This window comes from Entelurus aequoreus, linkage group LG10 (genome assembly GCF_033978785.1).
Source record: "Entelurus aequoreus isolate RoL-2023_Sb linkage group LG10, RoL_Eaeq_v1.1, whole genome shotgun sequence".
NCBI classification, from domain to species: Eukaryota; Metazoa; Chordata; class Actinopteri; order Syngnathiformes; family Syngnathidae; genus Entelurus; species Entelurus aequoreus.
Genome location: NC_084740.1, coordinates 25,890,004 through 25,909,797, shown reverse-complemented (window position 1 = coordinate 25,909,797; position 19,794 = coordinate 25,890,004). Strand labels below are relative to the sequence as shown.

The 19,794-nt window shown below is 39.1% G+C and overlaps 1 protein-coding gene across 5 annotated transcripts in view; it reads left to right on the top strand.

Annotated features, from left to right (window-relative positions):
• The window catches only part of robo2 (roundabout, axon guidance receptor, homolog 2 (Drosophila)), an 833,901-nt gene that overhangs the window by 765,384 nt on the left and 48,723 nt on the right, over window positions 1-19,794 (top strand). For 3 of the 5 annotated variants that reach the window (XM_062060422.1, XM_062060419.1, XM_062060418.1), the window contains 4 exons: window positions 4,141-4,268; window positions 6,457-6,729; window positions 11,462-11,587; window positions 19,333-19,492. In XM_062060422.1, the coding sequence (XP_061916406.1) occupies window positions 4,141-4,268; window positions 6,457-6,729; window positions 11,462-11,587; window positions 19,333-19,492 (687 nt within the window). The remainder of the gene's footprint in view (window positions 1-4,140; window positions 4,269-6,456; window positions 6,730-11,461; window positions 11,588-19,332; window positions 19,493-19,794) is intronic. The other 2 variants (XM_062060421.1, XM_062060420.1) reach the window with 1 other exon arrangement.

Genomic DNA, 19,794 nt, shown 5'->3' with positions numbered 1-19,794 from the left:
CTGAGGGCAGCAAGGAAATTGAGACTGTGGAGTAGACCTAATTATGTTAACATTTGTGTTCATTTTGGTATTTTCAGCCAAGTGTTGCTACTCTATTCTTGGAACCCTAGAATTAGTTCTTCTTAATACTCTGTTTCTTGCAATGCATTCTGGTATCATCATTTGAGAGTGAAAGCTAACACTGGCAGTACAGCATTGCATTGATAGAAGAAAGAGAGAAACGTTTTCTCAAGGGGGAAACTGCTATCAGAACCATAGGGAGCAAAATGGGTTACATGCAAGAGGGCTGTCTTCGACTAAGGATTTTCATGGAAAATCTATGGCATCATTTTTTTGATTTTTTTTTTTTTAAGAGCATAGTGGGAATGAGGTTCCTTACAAATAAACATATCTCTTTGCAGGTTTTTCCACCTCAAATAAAAAAGCTAAAACAATAAAAAAAAACACGGTAGAGAATGGATGGTTTAGTGAGGTCCTCAAATCAGCCTCGCCAGGTCGGCTCTCGCTCCGGTACAGCTCAGACAAGACTATCAAAGTTGACTATCAAGCAAAATCCGTAACAAGGTTTCTGTAGTTGAACCAGCAGAAGGAACACTGTTTCTCGTCAACTAGTCACAGCTTCGAAGGTCTGGCGAGTGTCTCCAATCTCACGGTGGGCTCTTATTTGGCTGCGGCACATCCGGACCTTGGTTGGGGAGCCTCTAGTACTCAACTCGCCAGTGATGGCCAGTAACAAGCTACATGTAGCTAAGCTACATAACTTAACTATATTTTCCAGTAGCTTGGCGGTAGCTTAGCTACTTTTAGTTCCGTGTAGCTAGGTAGCTTACATCAAAGCTAAAAGCTACAAAGAGAGAAAATGGACTCCAAATCCAGGCCAAAAATTTTTTTTTAAATAATTGTTCTTGAATGAGAACATCCATACATACGGAGAAAATCCATAATGATTGGTTGGTGTTTGTATGATGATTCACAATTAAATAAGGTTAGGGCAAAACATTACGGATTGGCCAATCAAAGGCAAGATAAGGCGGGTCATCGAAACCAGGAAGCAAAATCATATTAGACACACACTCAAGTCACATGACGACGGGGGAGTCTGAGGAAGAGGGACGCTTAAAAAGTTATATTTGAAAATGGCAGAAAGATTCTCTTCCGCAGATTAGACTTTTCCTTTAGTGATGAAGACGACGTCCAGGAAACCCACAATAATGGGTGTCCTTGGCCATATTTAGACAAATGTATGTGTTCAGAGAAAACAATGACCAAAACCTTAGTTTTTAATTGTTCAAACCATAACATAAAACTAAACTGCTATCTTCATGCAAGACATCCAACACACATTTAGGAACACACATTAAAGTGAGTTGAGTTCATGAAAAGTTTTACAGCACATAACCATTAACAACTGTTCCCAAAAAACACAAGTTATTGTTTTTTTGTCAAGTTATAGATAGATGCGGTTTTTTTTATTTACTGTAGGCAGAAAAATTGAATAACATTATAGGTAAATAAATACACACAGTGCGGTACGGGGACCCGTAGAGGTAGTTGTAGGTTATCCCCAGCTATATGACAGATAGTTAATAGTAATAGAACCTTATTGTGTCCATTTGTACACTCTCAGTTACATTAACATTAATATTATATACACTATATTTCCAAAAGTATTTGGCCGCCCGTCCAAATGATGAGAATCAGGTGTCCTAATCACATGGCCCGGTGTATAAAATCAAGCACTTAAGCATTTTTCCAAACATTTGTGAAAGAATCGACCGCTCTCAGTGATTTCCAGCGTGGAACTGTCATAGGATGCCACCTGTGCAACAATTCCAGTCGTGAAATTTCCTTGCTCCAAAATATTCCAAAGTCAACTTTATTATAAGAAAAGTGAAGTTTGGGAACAACAGCAAGTCAACAACCAAGTGGTAGGCCACTTAAACTGACAGAGAGGGGTCAGCGGATGCTGAAGCGCATAGTGCAAAGACTTTCTGCACAGTCAGTTGCTACAGAGCTCCGAACTTCATGTGACCTTCCAATTAGCCCACGTACAGTACGCAGAGAGCTTCATGGAATGGGTTTCCATGGCCAAGCAGCTGCATCTAAGCCATACATCACCAAGTCCAATGCAAAGCATCGGATGCAGTGGTGTAAAGCACGTGGCCACTTGACTCTAGAGCAGTGGAGACGCCTTCTCTGGACTGATGAATCACGCTTTTCCATCTGGCAATCTGATGGACTAGTCTGAGTTTGGAGGTTGCTAGGAGAACGCTACATTTCGGACTGCATTGTGCCGAGTGTGAAATTTGGTGGAGGAGGAATTATGGTGTGGGGTTGGTTTTTCAGAAGTTGGGCTTGGCCCCTTAGTTCCAGTGAAAGAAACTTTGAATGCTCCAGGATACCAAAACATTTTGGACAATTCCATGGGATGGCACTTCAAGTTCATATGTGAGTAAAGGCAGGTGGCCAAATACTTTTGGCAATATAGTGTATGTGGGCCCATAGATATAAATGCCGTTAAATATAGCTTTGATCTTGCAAGCTACTTTTGCCGTGTATCTTGCTACATTTTTAAAGTTGCTTGCCCATCACTGCAACTCGCCTCCCTCCAACGATATGACCGAAATGTTGATAGGCGAATCAAACTCCTTGAAGTCAAATCGTAATGCTGACTATTCTAAGATATGCCCTATTGTGCAGTGGTCTTAACCCCTTCAGTTCTCCAGATCACAATCTGGATCCTGCCAAGACAGGCGCGTTGTTCCTCTCATAGTTTTTGCAGGCACGCATCAAATGGTGGCTTTTGTGAACTTATACCTGCTTGCAATTTGAATAGGTTTTCAATACAATATATGACTGCACTAGTGAATCTTTTATTTCGCATTACTGCATATGGTTCCAGGTGAAAATTTGGGTATTAACCAGTGGCCTCAGACATGGACTCCTTTAGTACCAAGTCCCTGAGGTAAGTAGGGTAACACTTTCTTTCACCATACTGTCATGACTCCCACGTGTGCTAACGAAGCTCAGACGTGATTGTACAGCAAAGTGGCCTTAATGGCCTCGCAGCAGTCACCCGTGACAGGTTATACTCTTAATGGCCGACTTTAATGTTTCACATCCCCTATAAGGAGGCACGCGACACCTGTTCAATGGACCACCCCCACCAACACTCCCCCTGTGCCAGCATCCCATACGCCACCCCGTCCGTCCGTCACGGGGAGGGTCTGATGTCTCATCCAGCAAGATTTAGAACCGTCTGGATGTCTCTGCGAGGGGCTGATGGGTAGAACACAGCTCAGAGTAAAAGCTTTTTAATGAAATGGGGAGTACATGTGTGTTGCGTTAGCGTTGTTTTTGTGCATTAGCGAGTGCAAAGACTCAGCGGGAGAAAAGCAGAGATAAAGCAGTGTTTTTGCCTGAAGGAATTCCGACTGAGGGGCGGACAAATGTATCGTCGACGTATTTGATGATACTCTTCTGAGGCTCATTGTCAGCTTATCTCATACCAACACCCGACTATTTATAAATTTGAACACGTGTTTGAATTTATCTTCACCAAGCTTTTGTTCTTTACTCATGAATTCTTGCAAAAATGATATGCGTACTCAATAATTGTTCATTACAAACAGGCTTAACGGTTATGAACATCACATGTTTACACTTTGAAATTCAATTTAACATGACCAGAAAGCTGTAGAAAGTTGCCGGCTTTATTTAATCTTACCCCCTCTTCATGTCTCAGCAATTACTGAGTCGGTTCACTTCCTGTGTTTAACATACCAGATTACCAGTTTTTAGTAGGGAAAAGTTAAAAAAAAAATTGTTATAAAGTTTATTCAGTACTATAATGTTGGTGATACAGTAGGAAGGGGATTCATATGGCCCCATGTGTCGCAATTTACCTGACACATGAAACGGGACGGATTTGGGGCATGCACTATCTACTTTAGTGTTGGATATCCTAAAATGTGTTTTGTGGCAAGTCCAACTTTGACCACAGCGTCAGCTGCTATGTAGAGCTTTCCATCATTTCCAGCAGACCGGGAGATCAACCCAGGAGTGGGGCCGTATAAATCCCTTCCCTTCTATGTTTACAAATTGCATTGGTTAGTTTAATCGCATTGTGTTCTTTCGCAGTCGGCCAGGCTTACTCAACGCCAGCGACCCGGGCTACCCCTGGTTAGCGGACTCCTGGCCCGCCACTAGCTTACCTGTCAACAGCAGCTCCGGAGGGCCCAATGATCTCACTAACTTTGGCAGAGCAGGTGAGTCGGGGCCTCTTCTGTCCTCTTACCAGAGCGTTAATCATGCACCCCTACAGCATGTACACATGCATGCATCATGTGTACAGTATAGGACCGCTGTCACCAGGGTGACAAATAGAGAATCGTGGTGGTGGTGCAGCAGAACGAGAGAGGAGAATAAAAAGAGTGGGGGAAGGACTGAGTGAAAAGAGGCTCTTGAGCAGCCAGTCGTGAAGGACAGGCGCAGCTTGGCTGGCGCAGATGCGGACACTTCCGCCATGGCGCTACATCATCTCCCCTTGACTGGGCATGGAAGTGGGAGAGATGGCTGCTACTTCCCTGGAACGCTCAGTCACTTCCCCCCTGTCATCACTCTCTGACAGAAAGGCACTCTTGTTTTTATGCATACAAATATAATAAGGGATGGACATTTGAAAGAATTGCATTCTGCCCTCGGTTTGGTTTGATGGTATTACTTTCAAACATGCTTCGTTACCAAAGGGGATGTCACATGTTTGCACAATTCGACATGACCGTAAAGGAGTATAAGTCCTACCCTTTCTTCATGTTCCATCAATGATTATTGTTAGTTCTCTTCCTGTGTTTAAATGTTACCATTTTCTAAAAATTGTCTTTGAAATGATTAAAAGACATTTTTAAGTTTTTTTTAGAACATGCGTACAGTTACAATACATTACATTTTTTACATATTTTAATTTCTCCTGACATGTCCAAAAAGTAGTAGGAAGAAGCAAAGTTGATTTAATCCTACCCCTTTCCGTATCATATCAATTACTAACACATATGTTATATTCCTGTTCTTGTTTTGGAACACAATTTACATCAACATTTCTAAATACAAAAGTTGGTTGGTTGGTTTCAGTTTATTTTGAACATGCATACGATACAATGGCAATGTTATACATCACATATTTTTAGTTGTTTCATTACAGTGTGTCCAAAAAGGAGTAGGAAGAAGCATAGTTTATTTAATCCTATCCCTTTAGTATCATAGCAGTTTTATCCCATTTGTTTGTTCTTTATTTGTAACACGACCATGAATAGATAAATGAGTACATAAATAAATGTATGTACTACAAGTAAGTTAACAATTATTAAATACATTAATAAATATTTGATGGATAAACATTCTCAGAAATAAATAGTTAAGTAATTCATGGTTCACCGGTGAGATGATTAAGATTATCTTTTTTTTTTTATAAGGTTCAAGATGTTTATCAGGATTGTTATTATTTATACTTTGAGAACACTTGTTGTTTGAACAGTTTCCTAAACTGAATCATTTTAGTGCTTTGTTTGACTTCCCTGCTTAATCCATTCCATAATTGAATTCCACATACTGATATGCTAAACGTTTTGTTTTTATGTACAAATGTTTTAAATTACATTTATCTTGAATAAATAGTTGAGTCAATGATGATTCTCATAATGAGGTGAAACATATCTATTTTTCAATCAAATTCAATGATGTCATAATTATTTTTCTTTCTACTTTGTAAACACTTTTAGCTTGACCAGCCTCTTAAAGTGGAATTATATTAGTATATTGTTTGACTTCTTTACTTAAATCATTCTGTAATTTAATCCCACGTACTAATATGCTAAAGGTCTTAAGTGTTGTATGTGCATACAAATGTTTTAGGTTAGATTTTCCTACAAGGTTATATTCCTCCTCTTTTATTGAGAAGAATTGTTGTTTTGGGGTAGCAGGTTATGGTTTGCTTTGTGCATAAATAAGAGTGCCAAATCAGTTGAAGAAAGTCCAGTTGGTTTAGCTCGTTAACTTTGAAATTAAGATTTGAGCATTTCTTTGTGCTAGTTTGGAAGCTAATCAAACCGTGTCAAGTGGAAATGCACAACCCAACTGCAAGAAAATAAAACTTCTCAAGCTACTGTCATTGCAGGGATTAAGACGTATTTGTCTGTGTTAAATTTTGTACGGTAGTTATTGGCATCCTGTTTAGGCAGATTGGGCCAAACATTCCCTATCATGCCACTGTCTTGCTTTAATACACCCAGCGTTACCTTGTTCAATCAGTTCAATCGTACATTAGACATAAATTATGCCCGTCAGTATTCGGTCTAAAAAGTCTTGACAAGTATTTCCCTGTGCTTACACTTACTTTTGACTACAATGTGCCCTCAAGTGAACCGCTACATTTCTCCCAACCACCTGCGCCTTCCCCAGATATCCAGAATGGGCAAGTGGACAAGACGGGCACCATGCTCTCTGATGGAGCCATCTACAGCAGCATCGATTTCACCACCAAAGCCAACTACAACAGCCCGGGTCAAACGTCGCAGGCCACGCCTTACGCCACGACTCAGATTCTCCACTCCAGCAGCATCCACGAGCTGGCCGTGGATCTGCCCGAGGCCCAGTGGAAAGCCTCGCTGCAGGCAAAGCAGGAGATGGCCAACCTGGGCTACTCCCTGCCTGACAAGAACTCCTGCAACAACAGTAAGTAAATGCATTTTTGTTCTGGAAACAATGAGATGCCACTGGAGACATCTTTAAGCCCACTATAATTTACTTTAAATAGAAAGACTCCTTTTTTACGACAATTTAAAACAAAATTGTTTATAATGTTTTTAACTTAAGGTGAAATAAGTATTTTTCTGATGTAATCCAACACATACATTATGTATGATCTTATTTTATACATGTCTAAAAGCAGTTAATTTTAGGTTTTAGTCCTCCTACTGCATATATTTTTAAAGGGGAACTGCACTTTTTTGGAATTTTTCCTATCATTCACTATCCCTATGTAAGACAAAAACACATGTTTTTCTTTTTTTTAATGCATTCTAAATCGTAAAATACGGCACGCACAGGGTGGCTTACAGTGCAGCTAATACTAATACACTATTGCGCCTCTGAAAACATTAAAAAATAATAATATTGGAGTATTGGCAATATTGTTATTATAATCGCTAACGCAGACAAACTATTTTTAGCCGCACCCAGTGGTCACAACTTGAGAGGCTCACTCTATTATTATTATTATTATTATTATTATTATTATTATTATTATATATTTTTTTTTAAAGCCTCATGTGAGTTTTTACTCAACAAGCTGAGAACAATAGCACAGTATACTTCTCTACTTCACAATAATAGCACGGTGGGCCACATGTGGTCTTACTGCACTAATAAAATAAAGGTTTCCAAAGAGTATCTTACACAAGCATCATGCACTAAAGCACTTATTGATGCATTTACACAATAATTATGCTTTGAATCTAAAATGCTGCTCAAAATTGACCAAAGATGTATGATATCAATAAATGTGAGGATTTTTGCATTTGATTAAAAAACATTTTATTACATTTTATTTAACACAAAAAGCACACACTCCATAGTGATAAAATAAGTGTAAAAGTAAAAAAACGAAATTAAAAACAAACTAGAAAAACTGTTTTTTTAAAATAGTTTTTTATATTGGCTATTGTTATCTAAATGTATTGTTATTGCCATTATTATTACTTTTTTACATGTGGTCTATTCTTTATTAGTTTAAATCCAGTTGTTTTTTTTAAACTATTTAATATTGGGTTTTGGCAGTACAATAATACTTTTCAAATGAATGAATAATTGTGTAATTAACTGATTACAATATCAATCAAAAATAATCGTGATTATTATTTTTGCCATTATGCTGTCGTTTGCTGGGGTGGGTGCAGCACGGTCAGAGATAGGCACAGATTTAATAAACTGATTAAGAGAGCTGACCCTTCCTAGGCTGCCCAATAGACAGCATTGAGTAGGTGGCTGACAGAAGAATGCTGAGCAAGTTGACATCCATAATGTCTGTTACCTTCTACCCACAGCCATAAGACTTTACAACCCACTTATGTGAACACTGTGATCTTTATTTGGATGTTAGTGTTTTTGTGTTTTATTTCATCTTTTTTTTTATTCTATCCTTATTAGCAGAGGTGTGGACTCGAGTCACATGACTTGGACTCGAGTCAGACTCGAGTCATGAATTTGGTGACTTTAGACTCGACTTGACAAAATGTAAAGAGACTTGCAACTCGACTTAGACTTTAACATCAATGACTTGTGACTTCACTTGGACTTGAGCCTTTTGACTTGACATGACTTGCTACTTTCCCCAAAACCTAAAGCTTAAAAAGTTATTTGGGAGCGCTCCGTAGCTTTCATTTTGTACGTGTCTGTCTATCAGCGTGTGTGCTGCGTGTCAGCGTGTGTGCTCTCAGTACAACAGCCAATCAAATTAGATCTACATTGTTTTCATCACACAGCATTCAGCCAATCAAATTGCAGGACAACCAATGAACAAGAGTTGTCAAACAACGCGCCAGTGAGAAAGATTTATACCAAAGTTGGTTTCGTTCGGGTATAAAAACTACGACTTGGTCAACGAATTGCCGTATGCAAATCACGCAGTTGGAATATTACAGACGGAGACGCAACAACTTCCAACTTCGTTCGACATTTGAAGTTGCACAAAGAAGGGTAAGTTTTGAATGTAAGATAACGTTTATTGGCTAAGTAACATGACTTTTATTTGCTGTGTAGTTAAATCAGTGAGGCTGTAAACTCACTGCTAACGTCATAACCATAGACATCTTATAAGTAGACGCAGCATCGAGCGCTACTGCCTACTGGCGCAGACGAGACGCGGGCCGCCATCTTGGAGTGGTGATCCGCTCCACTCAGTACAATTCATTTGGCAGGAGCAATGAACTGTCAACGCATTTAATTCATTTTACCTCACTGAATACCACTCATTTTCACGCGCTTTTTTGTCATACGTGTAGCTATGATAACGGACACATGTTTTATTATTCATAGTTTGCTTAACAGTAATAGAATATTCTTATACGCTATAAGTGACCAGACGTCCGAGATTAAAACTGGGAATATAATCCCAGAGAAGGGGGGAAAAAACGGTCAGCTATTTTTAAATTGAAGAAACAATATGATTACGTTATATATACATGCTACATAAACAATGTATGAATACATTAGATATCTATATATCTTATAGACCGTATCTCTGTTGCTGCAGCAGCAGAGAGTTTATTCTGTCGTGACACTTTGTATTGATATTTTGTATTACATTCTTCCCTTAAATGATAATGTTTACAGTGATTGTTATACATGTATTTTTTATGTATGTCGCTTTGGATAAAAGCGTCTGCCAAATACTTAAACATATAAACACCTGAAAGTCTTTATATCAGCTAAAACCAGCAATCTGTTTCACTGGATTCAGAATAAAACCAAATTCTGTTTTACCCAACAATGTTAGTATTTGAATATTGTTACTTGAAGACTTATTCCTGGTTACAATTATACTGTTAAGAAAGTATTGTCTTATATTTTGCCTAAAATGAGAATGCATTATAATCAATGGCGGCTGGTGAATTTTGTTTTAGGTGGGGCAGAAAGTTTGTAAACCAAACCCCTGTAGGGGCGTCATCCTCCCCCAGAAGATTTATTTGTGATTTTCACGTACAAATATTGAAGATCTTTGCTCCTTCTCAACTCTGTGGTAATGTTATTTTCATAAAATACAACCAATAGTACATTAATGTTAAATCTTACTTGTGAAAAGTAATCCCCCGATTCCTATTTTCAACAGTCCGCTCATTTGAGCAGGAAAACGCTGAACACCATCTTTGTTTTCTACCTGTCAACTGTCAGCTTAGGCTGCTCGCCGGCTCCTCATCACCACTTCAAGATGCAAATTGCTCGCGTCACAGCAACCAATATTGCGTCTACATATAAGATGTTTATGGTTATAACGTCATTGCAAACACGGCAATATGTTGCGTCCACTGCAGTTTGCTACCTTATTCATACTTTTTGTCAAGTGATTTTTTAAGCAGGGTTGCATGAGGTACCTATACATAACGTTACGTTAGTCAACGTATCACACACAGTAACATAACGTTAGACGGCGGTCAGCAGCACCGCGTATTTTAGCCACCTACAAAAAGACAAACATAGTCAAATAAAGGTCAGTTAAAATGTATACTATATTAAGAATATGTGTACATATTGCATAGGGCCCTGACATCTAAAAAGTACAACTCTGTTCATTGTTATGTTCATGTATTTGTTATGTTTTTCATGTGTACGCACACATCAACACACATACAGTATGAGATGAGATCAATGAGATAAGGTAAGAACAGAATAGAAACTGCTGTGGAACTAGTTACAATGCAATATGCCATGGAAATACAATGTTAACACTTTTGTACAAATAAGTACAGTTGCACTTGTTTTTGCAAATGTGTTTGTTCTGTAAAGGAATGAGTTAAATGTTTAAAATTGTTTAAACTATTAAAATGACTGGTTAATAGTGCTATTATGAATTGCAATGTCAGTACTATTTTCTTTCCTGCTATTTCAAATGCACTTGTTTTAATAAATAAATACAGCGGTTTAAAAGCATACACAATCTGTGTAAAAATATTAGTCTGTGGTCAAAAGGACTTGAAAGGACTCGAAACTCAAAATGCAGGACTTGTGACTTGACTTGAGACTTTCCAGTCTTGACTTTGGACTTGACTCGGGACTTGCCTGTCTTGACTCGGGACTTGACTCGAGACTTGAGGGCAAAGACTTGAGACTTACTTGTGACTTGCAAAGCAATGACTTGGTCCCACCTCTGCTTATTAGTGCGCAATATGTTGTTATTATTACCAATGTTTTGTTTTTCATCACTGCCACAATGTAATTTCCCCATTGTGGGATGAATAAAAGTCTTTTCTATCCTATCCTTTGCTTCATAGGCGGAATGGGGCAACTTCTATTGACTCCATTGTTAGCTGACTTTTGCTAACGCTTGTTTACGAGTTAGAATGCATAGAAATAAAGAAAAACATAGGTGTTCTTGTCTTACATAAGGATTGTAAATGATAGGCAACATTTCCCCCAAAAGTGCAGTACCCCTTAAAGATTGTGAAAAAAGCATGATACTACAGGATCTTAAGATATATATATATATCATACACCAAATTGCTTTATCCCCACAAGACAAGTTCAAAAGTGACCATACCCTGATGTTTTATCCTGCTTGCCTGGTGCTCTAACTGCATGTTGCATGTGCTGCCTGTCACCTGACGCCACTGTGATTTTTCTTTTTTCTTTTTTTTTTGTGTGTTCTTTTGTTTTTGTGCCCTTCTTCAACTACCCTCCGCCCCCACTCTAGCCCTCCTTTTCATTCCCGACTACCGACTGACCGAGGGGCTGTCTAGTAGAATCCCACACAACCAATCACAAGATTTCAGCACCACCAGCTCTCACAACAGCTCAGAGCGAAGCGGCAGTCTCTCAGGTTGGTTGTTTTTTTGCGCCGCGCGGACTTGGACACACCCCCTTAGCGGCATGGTTCCTCATGATTGACGGCTTCTCTAATTGCTTCATTGATTCGGGTATTTGCATGTACGAAGCTGACATCCATGGCAGTTTTGATTAACACCATCCCTCACCGGCGATGTTTTGCCGTCTCTCTCTTCTCAGCCCCCACTGCTTACTTTCATTTTGATATAAAACTGTACCATAGTTCCTCCAATAGTGGCATCTTCTCTCACTCAATTACCTTTACTTAAGCGGAACACACATCGCTTGCACACAAGAAAGCTGAAGCGTAGCGCAAAGTTTCAAGAGGAAGCGCAACTGTACGCAGAATATACCCGAATATGAATGTATTTATTTATTCCGGCAGACAGACATACAGTATATAGCAACACTTCATCACTCTTTGTAATTTGACAGACATGCAACGGCACCCACCGAAAAGGGATACAGGAAAAAAGCAAGAATGCTTATCCATGTCCCGCCCCTAATTTACAATCAATTTATATGCTGGTTATATATGTTGGTTTTATAGTCCAAGTTTCAACAGCAGATTTGATGGATACATGACAAATTCAGAACAAGTATAACGTATGATAATGGATGATAATGACAAGTTTTTTTTTGTTTGTTTTTTGTCAATAGCATTGAGCGACCATGAGATTAGCTCCATATTGCCTGGGTATCTTTTGTCTTCTGAAGCCTTGTCTGGTGTGTTATGTTCTTTATTCCACAGTGAGTTCTTTTGCACCTGTGTCCCACAGTTGAGATAGTGCAAACAACTAGTCATGTTTTTGATAGTTTCCCAACAACACATTTTTTACCGCAAGGTTGAACACTTAGGCCAGAAGACAGTTTAATGTCTCCGCTCACATTGTCCCACATTTTCACCCCCGCTATAGAAAGCGTTCGAACCTTGAATGTGGAATTTATCATGTTATGTTTGAATTTCAGGACACTCCTGAGTTTATGTGGACCATCTCTTGAGTGAAAACAGACTCTGTATATTTGCAGGTAGAGCCCTTTGTGAGGCCATAAACATAACTTGAAGGCTACTGTATTGGATTATATCATGTAGTTTAAGAAAATTAGTCATTATGAACAGATCATTGGTATGAGCTCTATATGGGGCATAATGTATAATTCTAATTGCTTTTTTCTGGATATAATATATATAAATATACCTTACCTATATAGATGCCTGGTACTAGCTGCAGTTGAGTAATGCCCCCCGGGCTTCTATATGAGGAACTGTGGTCCAGAGTGCAGATCATAATATTGTGATGGAGGTCATATTATTGCAGGGGATGTTTTCCCTCATCATTGCTGCTTAATATTGAGAGTGGGCATAAGGAGTCTGTCAGACAGAGAGGAGCATCCACACATATTAGAGATGCTCTGCTGGGTAAAGTAGCGAAAGTACCTGCCGTCCCCACTCCACACACCCACCGCTGTTCCCTTAATGGTCGCCCGCCGCACTAAGAGTCATGTTGGGAGAATTACAATGTCATTTATAGGACACAGAGGCATCCCGACTCTCTTCTTATCTCTTATCTAGTTACAAGCCACTGCGTCTGAAACTGCACTCTAATTCAATAGCGTGGCGCACGCTGGACTCGGGAGATGTGGGCGTGGCCTAAAGGAAGCTTCTTACAATTAGGTGACTCAACCAACATAATCAGGCTAAAATGTTTTTTTTCTGCATGGAGTTTGTGTGAAGGATACATTTAATGTAAAGCCGTTTTCAAGAGTGTACTATAATTAAATAAAAATAATTAGAATAATGCATAAAGAGAGAGCAGGATAAACTATGTAGTGTAATATAATATAAAGTAGAAGCTTTTATTAGGTACTGTACCATGCATATAAAGAGATATCATAGAAAACATTTTTTTAAATTTAAAAAAAAAATTCAATTTAATTGAATGTAATTAATATATTCAAACTTAATTCATACAATTGTTATAAGTTATTTTATTCATCATACATAATACAAAATTACTGTATGAATACATTTATATATAATAATAATAATTAAGGGTCCTAAATAAAATCAATTTGCATCCAAATCTTGATTAACTCAATTCATAATTTTCAAGAAACGATTATTTGTTTTAATTTTTTATTTTTTTTGCACCTAAATCACATCATCAGCCAAGAGGAGTTTTTGTAACCTGTTTCGAAAATGTTTACACTAAATAATATATCGCAAGAACCAGTTTGAATCAAAATCGTGTTTAATCAAAAAACATTTTGAATCGTGAGTTGTTGTAAGATTAACATCCCTATTGAAAACAACATATCCAATGTAGTCATAAAAGCATTGAACCCATGTTTATCAGGGTTATTTAAAATAATATTTTCATAACCAGAGCATAAAAACCTTCTAAATAAACTTTTTAACATTCGGAGAACTCTGTAGACATGAAATGACACCCACATAGTCACGGGACTGGATGCTGCCTGAGGCTGAGCCAATCAGTGGCCACGATACTTGACATTGCGCTCTTATTAGTTTGAGCTTGTCTAGTGGCCAATATTACTGTAGTATTGATATTTTTAGTTAATCTAGCCATTTTTATGCTTGCAAATTTTTAATTTGGGCCAAACATGTGCAGCGATGGAGTGAAGTCGCAAACTTCATGTGTGATGTGGCGAGGGACGACTGTTAATAAAATTCTAATAAATGTATGATACATTTCAGATAATACGCCTCAACCACTTTGAAATATGTAGTATATACGCTAGTCAAAATACAGTACGGTAGGGAAGGCATTCATATGGCCCCATTCCTGGGTGGATCTCGCGTGTGAGAATGGTTGAAGATTTTGCAATGCAATCTGCTAAAAATGATGGAAAGCGCCACTCCACATAACAACTGACGCTGTGGTCAAATTTGGAATTGCTACAAAAACGCATTTTAAGATATTCAACACTCTACTGCCATCTGGTGGCAAAAGTGGACAGTGCAACCCCACAATTTGTCACGTTTCATGTGTCAAGTACCGTGACGAATGGGGCCATATGTGCCTCCTTCCTACTGTATATCATTATATTAAACGCAGCATGTCCGCTATGTTTGTTGCACGAGCAACTGGCGATGCAGGATACAAGACTGCGTGAATGTAGTGACGATCATTATGTTAGAAAATAATCCGGTTTGGAAATAATATATGCCTTTATGTAGAATTCAAACCAAATTCCCATGAGAACATATTATTTCAGTCCATAATTGGATGTGAACTAACCGCCCTTTAGAGAGCCAGGTTTCTTCTGCCACCATAAGCATAATCTTTTTTTTTAGGATCGTATACAGTTAGTCGTGGACACAGTAGAAAGGGGGGGGGGGGTTAAGGCTGCTGTTTACTGCTCGTTGCTTCATCTCACCTTCTGGTTTTTCCCCATGTCACATCACATGACTGGTCGTTATTTTGATAGCCTTTACCAGGATTGAGTTATGTGGAGGTCTTGCGCAGCGGCACCCAATAAAAACAGAGCCAGCTAGCGTACGGACTGCACATCCTGCACTTAAACGCGGGGAGCGCCCAAACCTTGTGTATATAAATACTCAAAGTGGTGACTATATTTAGAAGGCTTTCTCCCACCAAAACGAGAGGCCCCTGGTTTTTTGGTAGAGGAGATGGGTTGTAATTCATTTCTCCCTGCCCCGGCCGCAGTCTCGGTCTGTACTTTTCATATTTGGACGCTGCTGCTAGAATTCCAGTGCCAGACCACCTTCTTTCCAAGAAGAAGAAAAGACTCATTGGCGTTATTGATGGCTGCTCTTGTTTGGAAGGGCGATTGAACCATCATGTCAGTCTCATTTATTGCTAAAAGTCAAGTGTCGCCCAGAGGAGCGATTAGAACCCCAGTTGAGAATAGATACACTGGTGTAGCTACTATTTATTTTATTACTTCCACCCTTCAGTAATCTTATTTTCATACACTTTGCTTGGGCCTGATACCTTCCCTACTGCTCCTACTTCAGTAAACATAATTTTCCACCATCAGAAATATTGTAAAATGACTTGATTTCATTCAGGCTGCAACCTTATTTACTGTCTAACAAGTATAAGTAGAAAATGGATGGATGGATGGAAGTATAAGGGTAAGTCAAGGCCAATAAAAAAAGCAGCAGGACAAAAATGGCCCCTAAGCCACACTTTGGACACTACTGCTTTAGATGTAAATATAATTAATCGATTCTACACACCCAAAAATTCCACCACAAAGCACGTTACAAAGAAAAATTATAGTTTTACAGACAGAAAACAATGCAAAATATGTATGAATAATAAATGAAATGCATAACTGAACATTCAACTTCACTTTCATCTTTATTGAAGACTCTTGTTGCTACAACTTCTTTCTTGAATTCAATAATGTTTGTCACCTTCTTTGTCAAAGTGCTGGCATTCACTACATTCACTTTCTTTGACCTCATGGTGGTTTAGTTTACGTTGTACTTAATGAAAATAAGTGCAGCTGTGTTAGTTAGTAAAGAATTACTGAGTCAACCGGTGATGACTAGGGTTGGGTATCGAGTATCGATTGGAACCGGGACTAACTTTCCGATTCTCCCGGAATCGTTCAAAAGTTTAAATTTCGATTCCTAGTTTCGATACCCAGTCCGCCGACCGGAAAAAAAGAATAAGTCCGCCGACCGGAAGAAGAAGCCGCTGAACACCAACGAAGAAGCGCCCACCGCCGGAAGTGTTAGCATAGCCGAGCCTATGTAGCCGAGCGAGTCAGTCAAGCATGGATAGCGGGCGTCGGCGGTCGAAAGTGTGGCTTTATTTTACTAAAAAAAATGAAATATCGGCGAAATATAACACGTGCGACAGGACTGTTTCGTGCTTAGGAGGGTGCACGTCGAACATGATGAAGCACCTCCGAGTTCATGAAGTACAAATATATGCATGTCCCGTCTTCATGTCCCGTCTTCGACGTGCTGCGCCGACCGTCCTCCTCCTGCTGTCAGATCTCGCTTTCTCCTATTTATGCGTTCAAGCTTCTTCCACACCCAGCGAATGTGTATTTTCCACAGCAGGAGACACTATCTGTCCAGAACGCTCACGCATCCTGCCTGAGAAGGCGGATATGGTCATTTTCCTAAACAAGAACTGTCTCTGATTTTATACTGTACCTGCTGCTAATCTGGACTGGGTTTTGCGAGTTGTTTCTTATTGTTTATTTGCTTTTCTGCACCAGGCTAGCCCATCAGTGGGAGCACGGTAACATGTTTAAGTACCTGCAGCATCATACACTGGTGTGTGTAAATGTGTTTTCATGAGGTTTCCTGCAGCATCATACACTTATGTGTAAATGTGTTTTCATGAGGTTTTCAAAAATAAAGCTCTCTTGAGGAAAGTGTACCCCTGTGAAAATGTATTTATAATATTTATATTCAAGTTCAAAGATTTGATATTTATATTCTAGTTGAAAACAGCCCTGTGAGGAATTTATAGTAAAGTTCATAAAGAGTTAATAGAATTAAAATTGATGGAGAATGTCAGACTATTTCATTCAGAAGACTGTATGTAGGTTAGCTAGCTCATTTAAAATATCCTAAACTTGTTTTTGACCCTGCCTCTTAAAAGAATCGGAATCGAGAATCGTCAGGTATCGGAATCGAAACAAAGATTTGGAATCGTTCGAATTCAAACGATACCCAACCCTAGTGATGACGTCATAAAGGGGCGACAGAGCTGGGGTAGAATGACTTCCTTAGGAGCAGGAGAACACAGGTGCGTTTTGTAAAAAATACACCTTACAAACTGGTGCAGTGTATTAATAACACGACAAGACTGAGTCACCAATTGGATTCTTTATAATAATAATAATGGATTAGCTTTATATAGCGCTGGATCCAACGTTGGGCATCAACGTTGTCTCAATTTACAAATACAACTATTTTGCAAAGTTGTTTTAGAGTCAGTTTTAAGGACATGTATGTATAATCAACGTTGTATCAATGTCTTGTGCAAACAAGCTAATTTGTTGGGCGCAGTGTTCAGTCGTACCATAAACAAGATTGTATGTAAACAGTGACATATTGTTGGCAATAATGTCGATAACCGAGGTACCACTGTATAATGTAATTAAATGTAACTGCATAGACTTTCAAAGATACTTCTATGTTGTTGGTTTTATTTATGGATGCTTCAATTATTATTTGTTAGCCATTTAAAGGTTGTGGAAATAAAAAACAGGCACCTACTATACCAGCGTTTTTTAACCTTTTTGAACTCGAGGACCAACTTTTGCACTGCAGAGGGACCCGGGGCCCTCTCAAATATTAACACTGAATACTCTTGATTTCAATCGTATTCAATAATTATTTTTAACTTACCTACAGTTTACAACATTGTTAATCACAAATAATAGTATCATTATAATATAAATACTATCTAAATATACTGCATAAATAACCGACACAAAATATATTGACATACAATTATGTTGTCCTAAAAATAAACTAAATAAATAAGGAATATATTTTTAATTAAATGTCCATAAAATTAAAGTCCAAGTGAAAATACAGATTCACCACTTTAGTTATATTTTTTGCACTTAAGAAACATCTCTATGACTTTAGCTACAGACTTCTTCTGTTTGTTTGAGATTGTCATTACTGCCACAAGTGGTGGAAAAGTGTCTTACAACTGAGTACCGCTGCGGCCCTCTAGTCTATCGCCCTATGGTTAAGAAACACTGTACTATACCACTGTAGTTCCATTAATACATGTTCAAGCTACTAAATCAAAATTTTGGGGCGCCCATTTCCCAGTCTTCCATCTGCTATGACGCTCGATGGAAACATCTATAAAAAAGTCAGCCCTACAAGACATTAGAGTGCACTGTGTCACAGTGGATAGCTACCAAAACATTGGCAGCTCCCTTGGTGCATGTTTACTTTGGCAGTCAGGCCAAACCAACAGATGACAGATTCAAACTTGTTGAGCAGACTTTTCCAACCGTTGCCTTTCGTGCCGTTTCCGATTTCAGGGGAAAAAAAACAGTTTTAAATGCTCTCGGAGCAACTATGACATGTCAAATGGACTAAATGGTTTGCTCAATGTTGCGTGAACATTAAAGGCTTGGTATTATTGCAAGGGAACGATCTATCAGTGCATCTCACCGGTGTAAACATAGAACTCTGCTTGAAGTGTGTTTTTAAAAGGCTTCCTTGTGTATAAAACCTGGTGCTGACCCAGTCGGCAGCAGTACAAAGACGAATAGGGCAGATGGAGAATCAGGTTTTGGAAGGAAGTGAGCGAAAATGGATGGGGTTAGTGGCTCTCAGGTGTAATAAAAGAAATGAAAGTAGTAATAGACTCTGGGCGAATTGCATTAGGACCACACAAGCCATTCATTATGATGAGGCATCACAGTGAGATTTTGCACTGTGGAGGGGGTGGCGGACTCTGAAGCACGGGTGGGGCACCAAGGTCTGCCTTGTTTACGGCTCCTCTCTGCTGTTACTATGGAGATCGGAGGCTTTTCAGCCAATCGATCAATAGAAGGATGCTTTTCATCAGGCAACCTTGAGCTCCTGTTTGGAGGCAGCAGCTCGTTCAAAGCGTCTTTCAAACGTTCTGACATTTTCAAAGGATTTTTTTTTCCTCACCTTTTTTTTTTTTTTGGTGCAAACTGTCTCCAAATGGCTTGTGATTGGTTTTGTGTAGGTGTGTTGTTTCTCTCATAGAAACGTTCATGTTTCAGGTGGGAAAGGAGGGAAGAAGAAGAAGACCAAGGCCGGGTCCAAGCCTGGTAAAGCCAACGGTTCCAGCTGGGCAAACGTTCCATTGCCCCCGCCCCCTATCCACCCTCTCCCTGGCACAGAAGTGGACCACTATTCTACTGAGCACCACGACGGAGGAGGGTATGTCAAAATGGTGACGTTAGCTGTGTTTCCATTACCCCTAGAAATGCGCTAAACCTAAATATCACAATAAGAAACTGGTATTGGAGACACCCATATTTCGAAATACCTCTCAAATATTTCTAAAAAATGTTGTGCTCTCATGAGGTGGTTCTTCAGACGTTTTGATATCGAAGTGTTTCGCAAAAGCCTGATGAAAACACTTTTCGCATTTAGAGGTCCCTTAAACACAGGGCAACTGAAGCAGACGGATAGTCTTGATCTCGGGGGCTGGCCGGTGGGGAGTGAGGCGGCACCTCCGC